Below are 16596 nucleotides of genomic sequence, written 5' to 3' on the forward strand. Positions count from 1 at the left end.
CATTTTATATACACTAAAATCTCACTACATTCTATATATTCCAGGTCAAGTTACCAAAAATACAGCAAAAATCAGTCTTATTTCCAGAGTACCCCAAACTCCATCCATTCCCTCCTGAATCCAGACCAGACTCTTCACATTGGCAGTTAACACTTGGCATAGCCAAAATTCTGAGCCTTCTCTCACTGTGTTCCCCTATGGATATTAGCCAACAGAATCACTCCCTGTTCCTTGAACTTGTCCTGAACTTATACACCTATGTGCACTTGCTTATGTGGTATCCTTCATATAGAGGCCCTTCCTTATTCATCTCTCTCTTCCTACAGTCTCTTTCCAGTGAACTCTTACCCCATCTTTAAAGTGAAAGTGAAAGTGAAGTCACTTAGTCGTGTCCGACTCTTTGCGACCCCATGGGCTGTAGCCTACCAGGTTCCTCCATCCATGGGATTTTCCAGGCAAGAATATCCCATCTTTAAAACCCATCTCAAATACCATCCCCATGAATCCCACAGAATGTGACCTTTCCCTCCTGAATTTCCAAAGTACTTTATTTCTGTTCCAGTACTTATCTGCTATTTTATAGTTACTTATGTGATCTAAATATGCATGTAAGTACTCTATTAAATAAGCTCCTACAGAGCTGATATCCTCACCCAATACCTGGTGTTATACACATAGTAAGGTTACCATTTATTGAGAGTTTACTATGTGCTGGTGCTATGCTGATCCCTTCATACAAATTACTTCATCTGATCCTCACAAAATTCCATCAGCCCAGGATCACAAGGCTTCTAAGGGGAAGAACTGAACATGGAGCCCAAGGTTATCTTTACTCTTTGCCACTACACAGTACTGCATGTAATAAGCCTGTCACTATGTTCTATATCCAGATTTTAATTCCCTGAGTGAAATTGATCATAATACTTATACAAAATATAGTGCTGTGTTTATTACATGGTTTTAATACTCCAGGAATAACGTTCTGTCATTTATAGTAAATTATGTCACTGAAAGGGAAGTATTATCCTTGAGTCTAGATAGGAAAAAACTTAATAGTCAAAGGATCAAAGACTGACATAGCTAGATGAAAGGTTAATAGCAATGCCACTAAGAAGAATCAGATGTTATCTGATTTGATTACATGTTATAAAAAAAAAAAAGATGTTATCTAAATTTTACATAAAACTGATTCTTAATTTTTTTAATGCTAGATCAGTCTGAATCCCTTCCACATACCAACTGACTATTGAAAAGGAACTATCAGTGTTGTTATCAACAGCAAGGAAGCAATATAGTATGTATGCTGCTGCTAAGTCGCTTCAGTCGTGTCCAGCTCTTAGCGACCCCATGGACTGCAGCCCACCAGGCTCCTCCGTCCATGAGATTTTCCAGGCAAGAGTACTGGAGTGGGGTGCCATTTCCTTCTCCAATGCATAAAAGTGAAAGTGAAGTCGCTCAGTCGTGTCCGACTCTTAGCGACCCCATGGACTGTGGCCTACCAGACTCCTCCGTCCATGGGATTTTCCAGGCAAGAGTACTGGAGTGGGGTGCCATTATAGTTAATTGTTAAATTACAGCAAATTTTTCTGAGCATCCCTTCTACCACCTGTCTCTGCCAACATGCCGCTGCCAAAGTCCTTTTACGTGAAAAAATAGATTAAAGTAAATATTAGAGGTAGAGATTCAGGTTAAAAATACACATAAAAAAAAAAATTCCAAAAAGGTGTATTCATGGGGCATATGCAGAAGGAGCACAGTGCATGCTAAGTCACTTCAGTTGTGTCCCACTGTTTGCGACCCTAAGGACTGTAGCCCGCCAGGCTCCTCAATCCATGGGATATTCCAGGCAAGAATACTGGAGTGGGTTGCCATCTCCTCCTCCAGGGGATCTTCCCAGCCCAAGGATTGAACCCACGTTGGCAGGCAGGTTCTTTACCACTAGCACCACCTGGTGGTGGGGGGGGGGTGGTGCAGGGGGGTACCCAGAAGGAGCACAGGGACTGGTCTAAATTTTAGCCTTAGGCATTTTTTAGGATCAGAAGAGAAAGCTGCGTCTGCCCACTAGTGCACTGCCAGGCCTTTTCTCTAACCTGAATTTAAATATCCTAGGAATACCCATATATCTATAAGTGCCTCCAAGATTGTCTTGGTTCAAAAAAAGGACAGTTCTTACACCTAGATTTCTCGGGAAAATTTTTCTTTCTCATAACTATATAAGGCAAATATCTATTTACACTTAGGGGGAAAAAAAAAACTGACCAAACACTCTTGATGTCTATTTATAATCTAAAACTCGCCACAAAATACAAATGTATTCATAATTATCCTAATAAGTTTTTGGTCATATAAGTAACAATATTCCAAACAGAGATTGTCCTAAAATTTTTGGTTTGTTTCCTAACATAGCAGCCTTAAACAGTATAACTCCTCTCAGTGTTATTTCATCATGGTTGTCCTCTGCAGCCATGTAAGTGTCTTCTCTGGCCTAGGGCACTTGGCTGAGCATGAGGGAACAGGCGAGCATAAAGCACGGTCAGATCCGTGAAAGCCTGTGGTCTAGTTAGACAGGATATGCATGTAACAAGATGAATTCATAATATAACAAGTAAGGGACAGAAATAATAGTGCTGGAGATAAGAGGAAAGGATGACTGACACCAAAGGGCCAGGAGGCTTGAGAAAGGCCTTGGAAAGATGTGACTGTAAGCTTCACCTGGAAGCCATAACTTCTGTATGAGAATAAAAGAGCAAAGGCAGAAATGAGTGTGGTGTGTAAATAAGGAAAACTGACTAAGTTTATTTTACAGTGAAGAGCCAGGAGGTGGAGGGAACCATTAGCTGAGGGATAACAACAGCCCACCCAAGTCTGCATCTTGAAACCTAGACAGGGTTTCAGGATAAAAAGAAAGGTGCCAACGGATGCCATAAAGTTTAAAGGGATGAATAACAGTCCCTGATAAGTGGCTAGTTGTCATCTAGAGCAGATTTTGACAAACTGCAGCCTACAGGCCAAAATTGGTCTGTCAGCTGTTTGACTAAGTAAAGTTTTATTGCAACATAGTCATACTCTCTTGTTGACATACTGTCTGGCTACTTTCTTGCAACAATGGCAGAGTTGAGTAGTTATGCCAGAAATTTATGACCTGTAAAGCCTGGAATATTTATTATCCGGCCCTTTACAGGAAAAGTTTACTGCCCCTGATCTAAAACAATGAGACCATTAGCAAGCCCACTGCTCCAGAAATCATGCCTTGTGATCAGTATTTCTATTCAAAGTTGCTTCTAAAGTTTGCTGGACACCAACTATCCATAATAGTCTCCCGTGTTATTCAATTCAAATAATACGCTCAGAAGTAGATAATGTTAAACGTTACCTCCACTATCATCTTCAAAAACAAACATTTGGGGGGACCTGAACAAGTCTAGAGACCTGGGCGGAGATGCTAAAAAGCTAAAAATGGTTTGCATCAGTGCAGCAAGGTCAGATCCAAGAGGTGTCCTGGGAGCCAGAAATCATTTCCTGCATGGAGTATGGTTCACACATGTGGGACCTGCCAACAGTCAAGGCTTGTTTAAAGCATTCTTTTTTTATATATTTATTTATTTTTAATTGTTGATGTTTGTTTTACAGTATTATTTTGATTTCTGTCATACATCAAGCATTCTTTGATTTAGACCTGAACCTCAGTCCAACTCCAAAATTGAGGGAAATGACAGGACTCTTTCTTCAGTCCCTTCTCACTTCCTTTGCCTGGATAACTCTTCATTCTTAAAACTCCTCTCACATGTGGAATTGATCTCATCAGGGGAGCCTGTCTGCATCAAGCAGTCTGAGCCCTTCTCTGCCCTCCCAGGAAACCAACCATGGCGCTTCTCGCACACCCCACACCTGTCACTCACTTTTCTTGCCTGATGTCCCCATCATGTCTGTATCTCTCTGGCCCAGCCCCAGGTGCTCAAACACAACTGCTGAATGACCCTAATTGTTGTCTCCGCTTCTGAGAAGGTACCTGCTGTTCCCGGATCCCTCTCAGTGTTCTGCTCGCAGTCTTCTCCACATTCTCTCCTTCCCTTTCGCTTACATCCTCATCTCTTTTCTTCCCTCAAATATCCTAGTTTTCACTAGAACATGTATTGTCCTGTACCTGGAACTGAAACCACATGTTTTCATATACCTAGAACCTGGAACACAGGCTAAATGCTAATATCACAGGGAAGCGGGCACTGCTTCTGGAGATTTTTTTTCTGTGTGTATAGATTACTTCAGTTAAAGACTGAAAACCTGTGTTCCTTTCCCATGAGGTATTGATTACAAAGTTTACCTGAACATTAAAATTAACCATCTGTTATTAAAAACTGCTTGACCTATGGAAGGAATGGATTAACATTTCATTTAATGCTTCTTCCCAGGAGCCGAGGATAGAAACTGGCTGCAGCAGCAACAAAATATTCCAATTCATTCTTGCCCCAAATGTGGAGAAGTTCTGCCTGACATAGATACACTACTGATTCATGTTACGGACTGTATCATTTAAGTGTTGACCTTTTACCTCCCCCAAGCTGTTGGTAAATCTCATTTTTTTTTCCTCCAAAAGTTGTACTTTTGTGTCATTTGTTTCATGCAACTATTTTGGCTCATTATTTTTATTTTAGGAGAAAGAAAAATCATGTTCTATAAAGGACATTTTGGGGCACATTTCCTTAATTCGCAAAATAGAATCTTTAGCGTACCACTCTTCTGATAATAGGCTCATTGTTTTTAATATTTAGTTGATGTGAGCACTGAACTGTTCATGCAGGTAATAAGCGTGTGACATCGTGGATGGAGTAAAGGCGGTAGTAAGATGGAAGACGCCTCACTGATTAGAACCTTCTAAGGAGGCAGGAAAAATGACGTGGTCACAGATTTAATCGAGAAAAGTGTTTTTGAAGTATTTTTAAATAAATTATATTGTTATCTTTCTTTATCCATTTAAGACAGATCTGTTTGGGGTTGTGTATATATCTTACAGTTTTATTTCAAGCACAGCACCAAAGTTATGATGTGGCTCTTTTCAGATGAGCCCTGTGAGCTTTGATCATCAGGACAAGTGAAAAACTACTGGTCTACACAAAGCAGATACAGTAGGTTCACTGGATTTCATGTAACCATCCACAGTGTAAAGTCCCCTTTTCCTTCCCTTGTGATGCAGGTACATGTTATCTACTATAGAGTAGATAGTTTATGAATTTCTAAAAAGAATGGCTATCAATTTTCTTCCTGGACCAGGCTCTATATTCATATTCACAAAAATAGTTACCACAAAATTTTGCTTATGAGTCTTACACATTGTTCATATATGGTTAGCTAATTTCACAGGATGTGTTTTCTGTATTCAGCTTCACATAAATTTAATACTTATTCAGATCTGTCTTGTTAATTCCATGAATATAAGCAAAATCTCTTTATTAGAGACCAGTAAGTGTTGTTTGAATTAGAAATTGTTCTTTCTAGGAAGATGGAAAGATAGGGCTTTGCCATACTTTATAAATATAGTTTACCAAGATGAGCTAATATTGGGCCATGCTTAGAAGTTATTAATGTCCTTATGTATCTATATACTAAAAAATTTAAGAGAAAAGTTTAAAATCTCCTCTGTTTGGCTTTGTCCTAAGACTTTCTCCTAGACAAACCTGACTTGTGTGTGTGTGTATATGTGTGTGTATATATATATATATATATATTTTTTTTTTTTTTAAACAGGAATTAAAACAGGTAATTACAGCTTCATTACAATAGAACACATTGCACAAATTCAATAGTAATTTAGAGTCCCCTACCTGACCCCAGGGAGAATGTTTGTTTAAGACATTTCTAAAATAACTATTAAAATTTTAATTTCTTATTTATAGTTTCTAGTTTAAAATTTTTTTCCTTATTATTTTATATTGGAGTAGATAAATTTCTATAGTATCCTAAATAGAAAACAAACCAAATGGTTCCACCCTTAAGTTACTGGCAATACCCTTTTGCTTTGTTCAAGTAAAAATATTAATCTGATCCCAATGGGAAGTAACAGTGTGAATGTGCTTATTAAATCTGGCATCAAATTGTTCCCTTGGTAATTAGGACTGCAGGTGAAGGCAAGTTCATATGGTGAAGTTAAATTAAGGCTATTGTTTGGGGGGACTCAAACAGTTGGTAAACAACTTGTAAAATCTGCACATGTCTTGTTCCATTAATTTCATCTTCAAAGGTCTTGTTCTAGGTTACCATATACCTCATTGGAAGTTTAGCCATGCTGTAGCCTTGTGTGGCTTAATGGGAATAATAGAAAGATGGGAACTATGAAGAAATATGAATCAGACCAGATCAGATCAGTCGCTCAGTTGTGTCTGACTCTTTGCGACCCCATGAATCGCAGCACGCCAGGCCTCCCTGTCCATCACCAACTCCTGGAGTTCACCCAGATCCACGTCCATCGAGTCAGTGATGCCATCCAGCCATCTCATCCTCTGTCGTCCCCTTCTCCTCCTGCCCCCAATCCCTCCCAGCATCAGAGTCTTTTCCAATGAATCAACTCTTTGCATGAGGTGGCCAAAGTACTGGAGTTTCAGCTTTAGCATCATTCCTTCCAAAGAAATCCCAGGGCTGATCTCCTTCATGAGCAAATGCAAATGTCACATGTAATAATTTTACAAAATTCGGTCTTCAGATATTACATGTAAAAGTAATTTTGATCTGGTCTGCTATGTAAGGAGTTTGAACATGATCACTCCTATCCTTACAATAAGAAGAAAAACTGAACAAACTTAAAGTCATCAATGCTTTTTAAATCCTTCAGAGATCTGAGGCCACAGGGCAAACCTATGTTCCCAAATTGGACAGACAGACAGGCATAGAGCATCACTGATTAGAGGACCAAGGTCTCAAAAGCAGAAACCACGGTAAGAGCAAGTACCTAAGCAGAAAAACTTAAAGCTATTATTGAAGAATTGCTAAAGTCTCACATGGATGAACTCAAAAGTTACAAACTCTAGAGGGAGCAGAGTCTTGGGGGGACCCCTGAACTTTTGTGAATTTTACTTCCACAAGCCCTACCAGATTCTCACAGTAAAGATTAGAAAAAAACTCCCCTATAATTGCAGCAGGGGAAGGGGAAAAGTAGACATTCAAAAAGACACCAGAACATTCTGCTCTTCTTAAGAAGGCCTGCCCTCAAGGGAAACTCTTTCACCTGAGCCTAACTTGCTGGGAAGTTATCAGAGCCTAAGAAACCCGGGTAAACAGATATACCTAACTTCTGTCCCCTCTAGCCTTATTATTCTTACCAAAGGAGGAGGGAAAATACTTGTAAAGGTCACTGCCCAGAGGCACAGTCTCACAAAAAAGAGTGATCATAGACCTATAGAATGCGTCCCCTCCCCACTACACCTCACCATCACATCAACAGGGCTCCTGTATAATAACAGTGGGTTACAACAGAAAGAATTGCACAATCTTAAATTTTATCTAAGAAGTCTGTAAGGAAACCCAGAGACAACAATGGAGACAAAAGCGAACACCAGAGGAAATTTTAACATGACACTTACAGCCGCAGCAAACAGCAAACATGGCCCAGCTCCTCACCAGAGACACAAGCCCAAACTAAAGGCCTGCTACTGCAGTTCTTTTTCACCTAGTACATCATGTTCAGTGTTCAACAAAAAATTAAAAAGCATACTAAAGACAAAAATTGATGCTTTTGACCTGTGGTGTTGGAGAAGACTCTTGAGAGTCCCTTAGACTGCAAGGAGATCAGTCCTGGGTGTTCACTGGAAGGACTGATGCTAAAGCTGAAACTCCAATACTTTGGCCACCTCATGCAAAGAGTTGACTCTCTGGAAAAGACTGATGCTGGGAGGGATTGGGGACGGGAGGAGAAGGGGATGACAGAGGATGAGATGGCTGGATGGCATCACTGACTAGATGGACATGGGTGTGGGTGAACTCCGGGAGTGGGTGATGGACAGGGAGGCCTGGCATGCTGCAGTTCATGGTGTTGCAAAGAGTCGGATATGACTGAGCGACTGAACTGAACTGAACTGAAAGACAAAAAAAAAAAAAAAAAACCCCACAGTTTGTAAAGATAGAGAAGGCATCATAACCAAACTCAGACATAATAATATAAGAATGTGAATTTAAAGCAACTGCAATTAATATCCTATAGGCTTTAATGGAAGAAAATGACAAAATGCAGGAACAGAGGGGTAATATAAGCAGAGAGATGGAAACTCTTAAGAAAAAGTCAAAAGAAAACACTAGAAATCAAAAATCCTGTAACAGAAATGAAGAATGCCTATGATGGGCTTATCAGAAGACTGACCATGGCTGAGGAAAGACTCAGTGAACTTGAAGAAATATCATGAGAAACTTCCAAAACTGAAAAGCAAATAGAACAAGAAATTTAAAAATACAATATCCGAGAAATGTGAGATAGTTATAAAAAGCATAACAAATGTACAGTGAGAATACCTGGTAGGAGAGAAGGGGACAGAGGAATGTCTGAAGTAATAATGGCTAAAGATTTTCAAAAATTAATTACAGGCACAAACCACAGATATAGGAAACTCAGAGAACATGACTTGAGATAAATGCCCCAGAAATCTTCACTTAAGTATATCATGTGCAAAAGGCAGAAATTCAAAACCAAACAAAATTTTTTTGAAAGAAGCCAGAAGGGAAAAAATCTTACCTGTAGAGGAGCAAGGATAAGACATATATGAGACCTCTCTTCAGCAACCATACAATCAAGAAAGCTAAGAGTGAAAAACCACCAACCTGGAATTCTGTGTGTATGAAAATCATCCTTCAAAAGTGAAGGAGAAGTAGGCAGATGAAATCTGTTGCCAGTAGACCAGCTTTGCAAGAAATGTTAAAAGTTTATCAGAGAAAAGGAAAATTATATAGACCAGAAACTCCGATCTGCATAAGAAAAAAAGAGCATTAGACAATGTTGTTTTAGTCGCTAAGTTGCATCTCTTTGTGACCCTATGGACTGTAGCCCACCAGGCTCTTCTGTCCATGGAATTCCCCAGGCAAGAATACTGGAGTGGATTGCCCTTCCCTTATCCAGGGGATCTTCCCAACCTAGAGACTGAACCCATGTCTCCTGCACTGGCAGGCTGATTCTTTACCACTGACCACCTGGGAAGCCCCAAGAGAAAGAATACATGAAGATAAAGTCATTTATTTTTCTTATTCTTAATTAACAGACAATGGTTTCTTCAGAGTAACAATAGCTACATGTATTTGGTGATTATTTAATGGATAAATGAAATAAATGACAATAATATTTTAAGGGAAGGAATGAAGAATTGGGGATTCTCTGTTATAAGGTATTTTCCCTACCCATGACGTGGTATAGTATTCTTTGAAAGTGAACTTGGATTAGTAGTCAATGTATATTGCAAACTTTAGGGCACCCTCCCCCTTGCAAAAAAAAAGTTTTAAAAAAGAAGTATAATTGATATGCTAAGAGAAGAGAGGGCTTCCGTTGTGGCTCAGTTGGTAAAGAATTCGCCTGCAATGCAGGACACTTTGGTTCGATCCCTGGGTTGGGAAGATCCCCTGGAGAAGGGAAAGGCTACCCACTCCAGTATTTTGGCCTGAAGAATACCATGAACTGTCCATGGGGTTTTTCAGTTAAGTTCAGTTCAGTTCAGTCACTCAGTCGTGTCCAACTCTTTGTGACTCCATGAATCGCAGCACGCCAGGCCTCCCTGTCCATCACCAACTCCCAGAGTTCACTCAGACTTACGTCCATTGAGTCAGTGATGCCATCCAGCCATCTCATCCTCTGTCGTCCCCTTCTCCTCCTGCCCCCAATCATGAAGTCTCAAGTTGTGAAGTCAAGTGGGCCTTAGGAAGCATCACTACCAACAAAGCTAGTGGAGGTGATGGAATTCCAGTTGAGCTATTTCAGATCCTAAAAGATGATTCTGTGAAAGTGCTGCACTCAATATGCCAACAAATCTGGAAAACTCAGCAGTGGCCACAGGACTGGAAAAGGTCAGTTTTCATTCCAATCGCAAAGAAAGGTAATGCCAAAGAATGTTCAAACTACTACACAATTGCACTCATCTCACATGCTAGCAGAGTAATGCTTAAAATTCTGAAGCCAGGCTTCAACAGTACATGAACCGTGAACTTCCAGATGTTCAAGCTGGGTTTAGAAAAGGCAGAGGAACCAGAGACCAAATTGCCAACATCTGCTGGATCATCGAAAAAGCAAGAGAGTTCCAGAAAAACATCTACTTCTGCTTTATTGACTACGCCAAAGCCTTTGACTGTGTGGATCACAACAAACTGTGGAAAATTCTGAAAGAGATGGGAATACCAGACCACCTGACCTGCCTCTTGAGAAATCTGTATGCAGGTCAGGAAGCAACAGTTAGAATTGGACATGGAACAACAGACTGTTTCCAAATAGGGAAAGGAGTACATCAAGGCTGTATATTGTCATCCTGCTTATTTAACTTATATGCAGAGTACATCATGAGAAACGCTGGACTGGATGAAGCACAAGCTGGAATCAAGATTGCCGGGAGAAATATCAATAACCTCAGATATGCAGATGACACCACCCTTATGGCAGAAAGTGAAGAGGAACTAAAAAGCCTCTTGATGAAAGTGAAAGAGGAGAGGAAAAAGTTGGCTTAAAGCTCACATTCAGAAAACTAAGATCATGGCATCTGGTTCCGTCACTTCATGGCAAATAGATGGGGAAACAGTGGAAACCATCAGACTTTATTTTTTGGGGCTCCAGAATCACTGCAGATGGTGACTGCAGCTATGAAATTAAAAGACTTACTCCTTGGAAGGAAAGTTATGACCAACCTAGATAGCATATTCAAAAGCAGAGATATTACTTTGCCAACAAAGGTCCGTCTGGTCAAGGCTATGGTTTTTCCAGTGGTCATGTATGGATGTGAGAGTTGGACTGTGAAGAAAGCTGAACACAGAATTGTTGCTTTTGAACTGTGGTGTTGGAGAAGACTTGCGAGTCCCTTGGACTGCAAGGAGATCCAACCAGTCCATTCTAAAGGAGATCAGTCCTGGGTGTTCTTTGGGAGGACTGATGGTAAAGCTGAAACTCCAATACTTTGGCCACCTCATGCAAGGAGTTGACTCATTGGAAAAGACTCTGATGCTGGGAGGGATTGGGGGCAGGAGGAGAAGGGGACAACAGAGGATGAGATGGCTGGATGGCATCACCAACTCGATGCACATGAGTCTGGGTGAACCCCGGGAGTTGGTGATGGACAGGGAGGCCTGGCGTGCTGCAATTCATGGGGTCGCAAAGAGTCAGACATGACTGAGTGACTGAACTGAACTGAACTGATGCAGATGAGTTTTCTACCCTTATGGCAGAAAGTGAAGAACTACTAAAGAGCCTCTTGATAAAAGCGAAAGAGGAGAGTGAAAAAGTTGGCTCAAAACTCAACATTCAGAAAACTAAGATCATGGCATCTGGTCCCATCACTTCATGGGAAATAGATGGATAAACAATGGAAATTGAAAGACTTTATTTTGGGGACTCCAAAATGACTGCAGATGGTGACTGCAGCCATGAAATTAAAATGCTTGCTCCTTGGAAGAAAAGTTATGGCCAACCTAGCATATTAAAAAGCAGAGACATTACTTTGCCAACAAAGGTCTGTCTAGTCAAGGCTATGGTTTTTCTAGTAGTCATGTATGGATGTGAGAGTTGGACTATAAAGAAAGCTGAGCACCGAAGTATTGATGCTTTTGAACTGTGGTGTTGGAGAAGACTCTTGAGAGTCCCTTGGATAGCAAGGAGATCCAACCAATCCATCCTAAAGGAAATCAGTCCTGAATATTCATTGGAAGGACTGATGCTGAACCTGAAACTCCAATCCTTTGGCCACCTGATGGGAAGAGCTGACTCATTGGAAAAGACCCTGATGCTGGGGAAAAATTGAAGGTGGGAGAAGAAGGGGACAACAGAGGATGAGATGGTTGGATGGCATCACTGACTCTATGGACATGAGTTTGAGTAAGCTCCGGGAGTTGGTGAAGGACAGGGAAGCTTGGTGTGCTGCAGTCCATGGGATGGCAAAGAGTCAGACATGACTGTGCAACTGACCTGAACTGAAGAGAAGAGAGAAAATGGAGTAACTTAAATGCTGCATTAAAGCCAGAAAAGTCAGAATAGATTGAAAGATAACAGAAGAAACCAAGAACAAGGGCAATGAATAGAAAACAGTAAAAATGGGATAGATATTAATCCAATTACCAAGAATCAATTTAAACATCGTTGGTCTAAATACACCAGTTAAAAAACAAACTTTGAGAGTGAATAAAAAACAAGACTCACCTATATGCTGCATACAAGAAACCCACTTTGAATATAAAGACACATACACATTAAGTGTAAAAAGATGGACTGAACATATAATCAAAAAAAAGATGGCGTAGCTATATTAATTTCAGACAAAGACTCAAAGCAAGGAAAATTATCAGGGATAAAGGGCCATTATGAAATGATGAAGGAATCAATTCTCTAAGAAGATATACAATCTCTATTATATATGTACCTAAAGACAGCATCAAAATACATAAAGCCAAAAGCTGATAAAACTGTAAGGGGAAAAACATGAATCCACTAGTGTAGTTGGAGACTTCAAAATCCTTCTATCGGTGATTAACAGACCTAACAGGCCAAAAAATCATTAACATAGTTGACTTGAAGAGCATCAGTCAACTAGATCTAACTTCATATTCTATATATGACAGAATACACATTCTTCTTAGGCTCACATCTAAGCCATAAAACAGCTTAAAAAATTTAAAACAACAGAAATCATACACAGTGTATTCTCATGCCACAATGGAACTAAACTAGAAATCAGTAACAAAGATACCTAGAAACTCTCAAAACACTTGGAGATTAAATACATTCTGTAAATACATGCCTAACAAAGTCTCAAGAAAAGTTTAAATATAAACTAAATGGAATAAAATATAGCATCAAAATTTGGGAATGAAATGAAAGCACTGGAAATGTGTAGCACTGAATGCATAAGTGGAAAAGATGATCAATCTAACGTCAGTAACTAAAGCTTTTTTGAAAATAAAACTGTAAAAAGAATGGCAAGTTAAACACAAAATAAGCAGAAGAAAATAATGGAATAAAAATGAGACCAGAAATCAGTGAAATTTAAACCAAGAAATCAATAGAGAAAATCGATGAAACCAAAGCTGGTTCTTTGAAACAATCAATAAAACTGATAAACCTCTAGTCATGTTAATTAAGAAGAGACACATATTACCAATATCAATACACTATGAACAAGTGGAACTTGAAATTAAAACACTATTAGCATCTACATTAATATCCCAAAATGAAATGCTTAGTTATAAATCTAGTAAAATATGTATAAGATCTGATGAAAGACAAAGAACTAAATAAATGGAGAGATACTCCATGTTCTTGTACAGGAGACTCAATATTGTGAAGACTGTCCCAACCTGATCTACAGATTCAAAGTAATTCCAATTAAAATCCCAAATTATTTTGTGGCTATTAACAAAGCAAAAGATCCAGAATAGCCAACACAGTATTGAGTGAGAACAGCTGGACGATGACAGCAACTTCAAGACTTACTATAAAACTACAGTAAAAACCAGTGTGGTACTGGTGAAAGAGTAGATAAATACATGAATGAAACAGAGTAGAAAGCCCAGAAATAGACCCAGAGAGTCCACTAGTCTTTGACAAAGAAGCAAAAGCAATTCCATGGAGAAAAGACAGTATTTTCAACAAATATGTTGGCACAATATCCAAATGCGAGAAAAAGATTCTAGACACAGACCTTACACCTTTCACAAAAACTAACTCAAGCCACAGACCAGGAATAAATCTTTACAAAACATATATCTGAAAAAGGACTGGTATGAAAATATCCAAAGAATTCTTAAAATGCAACAATAAGGAAACAGCCCAATTTTTTAAAGGGAAGAAAGATAATACATACCTCACCAAAGATGTACAGTTGGCAAATACTGAAAGGATGCTAAACATCTTATGTCATTGAAAGTGAAAGTGTTAGTAGCTCAGTTGTGTCCGACTCTTTGCAACCCCATAGACTGTAGCCCCCCAGGCGTCTCTGTCCATGGGATTTCCCAGGCATGAATACTGGAGTGGGTTGCTGTGCCCTTCCCCAGGGGATCTTCCAGACCCAGGGATTGAACCCGGGTCTCCTGCATTGCAAGCAGATTCTTTACCACTGAGAAGCCCATATGTCATTAGGGGATTGGAAATTCCAGCAAGATACCATCACATACTTATTAGAATGGCTACTAATTCAAAACAATACCACCACCAAATTCACCTGGGGAGTATGTGGAACAACAGGAATTCATTGCTGGTGGAACTGCCGAATGGTACTTTGGAAGACAGTTCAGCAATTTGTTGCAAAACTAAGCACACAGTCTTTGCTATTTACCCAGATGAACTGAAAAGTTACATCCACACAAAACTTGCACCTGAATGTTCGTAATAGTTTTACTCATAACTGCCAAAACTTGGAAGAAACCAGTCAAACTATGGATATCATATCCACATGACAGAATATTATTCAGTGGTATTAATAAAAAGAAATAAGCTAGTATCTAACCACAAAAAGACATGGAGGAACCTTAATTGCATATTGTCAAGTGAAAGAAACTAATCTGAAAAGACTACATACTGTATGCTTTGAGCTGTGTAACACTGGAAAAAGCAAAACTTTAAGGATAGTGAAAAAAAAAAAAATCAGTGGTTACCAGGGGTTAGATGGAAGGAGGAATGAATAGTAAGAGCACAGATGATGTTTAGGGCAATAAAACTATTCTGGATAATACTAATGGTGGATACCTCTGTCAAAACCTATCAAATGTATAACATAAAGAGGGAATCTTAATGTAAACTATGTCATCATTGTTCATTTGCTAAGTCATGTCCGGCTCTTTGCAATCCCATGGACTGTAGCACACCAGGCTTCTCTGTCCTCCATTATCTCCCAGAATTTGCTCAAGTTCATGTCCATCAAGTTGGTGATGGTATCTAACCATCTTATCCTCTGCTGCCCCCTCCTCCTTCTGCCTTCAATCTTTCCCAGCATCAGGGTCTTTTCCAGTGAGTCAGCTCTTCACATCAGGTGGCCAAAGTATTGGAGCTTCAGCATCAGTCCTTCCAATGAATATTCAGGGTAACTATAGACTTTAGTTAATAATAATAATGTGCCAATATTGGCTCATTGGTTGTAACAAAAAGTCTGATACTAAGGCAGGATGTTAATAATAAAACTGTGGAAGGGGCTATGTGGGAACTCTATTCTTTCCACTCTATTTTTCTGTAATCCTAAAGTTACTCTAAAAAATAAGTATTTTCTTAAAAAATGAAAAAACCTTTGAACTATATATGATTAATATGAATACACATATATTGTGTACATCATACAATCAAGAGTGTAGTAAAAACTGCCTAACAATTTCATCTAACCCATAATGAACGGACTCTGTTGGAATTGGTTTTAATGAGATATCAGATTCAGATATTATGAGATATCAGATTTAATGAGATATCAGATATCAGATATTATGCTATCATTAGTTCAATGGAAGAAAGCTGACGTAACAGCCAGTTGCAGCATTTAAGTGTAACAGGAATCAAGTATATGAACCAATATTCAAATGTTTCCATGAAAGAAGGAAAGGTACCAAAACTGCTTTGGTATGAAGGGCAAAAAGTAGAAATAATTTTATATCCTTTTTGGTATCTTTTGACTTCCAGAGTTTGTCATTTTAAAAATTACTGAAGGAACATTATGTTCTCATTGTGAAGATACTAGTCATCACTCAATACCATAGGTGTTCTTCTTTTCTAGCCAAATAATTACAAAGATATGAAGTATAATACAAAAAAAAAAAAAATACTGGCTCAGGAACTCTCACTGTTTATGTAGCAATTTTGTCCTTTAAATATATGGATCCATAGTCATGGGTAACATTTATTCCACATACATAAAGTATATATTGTAGTTAACTCAGCAAAAACCAAGGAAGAAATGTGTTGAATGTTCTTATGAATTAATTAAAACCAGCAAGGCTAGAGAGTTTATTAGCTTCTCTTGTAAAACATCAGTAGAGATGGAGAACATACCCTGTTGCTTAAAGTAACCTCTAGATAGTTTGAAAAGCAATAGACATTTATTTGGGCAACAGAGACAATATTCTATTAGGAAAACTAGAGGTTGGGTTTTCCTCTTTCTCAGAGGGGTCGTTCATCTCTCAGTAGAGTGTTGCCTCTGAGGAAGGATAATATTTTTTTCAGTAAAGAGTTTTGTCTAGATAGCTGGACAAATTCAAGTTTGGGATAAGACTCTAGAGTATTCTGTACCATTAAGCATGAGACATGAAGGCATATGTAAACAGATGCCTACAGGCAGGTGATAGGGGTGCTATGGAAACTGGCCATTACTCCTAGAATATCTGATTTTGAATAGCATTGCTTTCTGCTGGGCCTATCATCTGGCAGGTTAACCCCCAGAAACATACTCTAAGATACTCTGC

At 39.1% G+C, this 16596-nt stretch overlaps 1 protein-coding gene across 4 annotated transcripts in view; it reads left to right on the forward strand.

The window, feature by feature from the left end:
* The window catches only part of OPTN (optineurin), a 41962-nt gene extending 36983 nt beyond the window's left edge, over positions 1 to 4979 (forward strand). For all 4 annotated transcript variants that reach the window (XM_055543838.1, XM_055543840.1, XM_055543837.1 and 1 more), the window contains one exon: positions 4410 to 4979. In XM_055543838.1, the coding sequence (XP_055399813.1) occupies positions 4410 to 4534 (125 nt within the window). In that variant the 3' untranslated portion in view covers positions 4535 to 4979. The remainder of the gene's footprint in view (positions 1 to 4409) is intronic.
* Positions 4980 to 16596: the final 11617 nt, after the last annotated feature.

The sequence above is a fragment of the Bubalus kerabau genome, chromosome 13, assembly GCF_029407905.1.
Source record: "Bubalus kerabau isolate K-KA32 ecotype Philippines breed swamp buffalo chromosome 13, PCC_UOA_SB_1v2, whole genome shotgun sequence".
In the NCBI taxonomy this organism is placed as follows: Eukaryota; Metazoa; Chordata; class Mammalia; order Artiodactyla; family Bovidae; genus Bubalus; species Bubalus kerabau.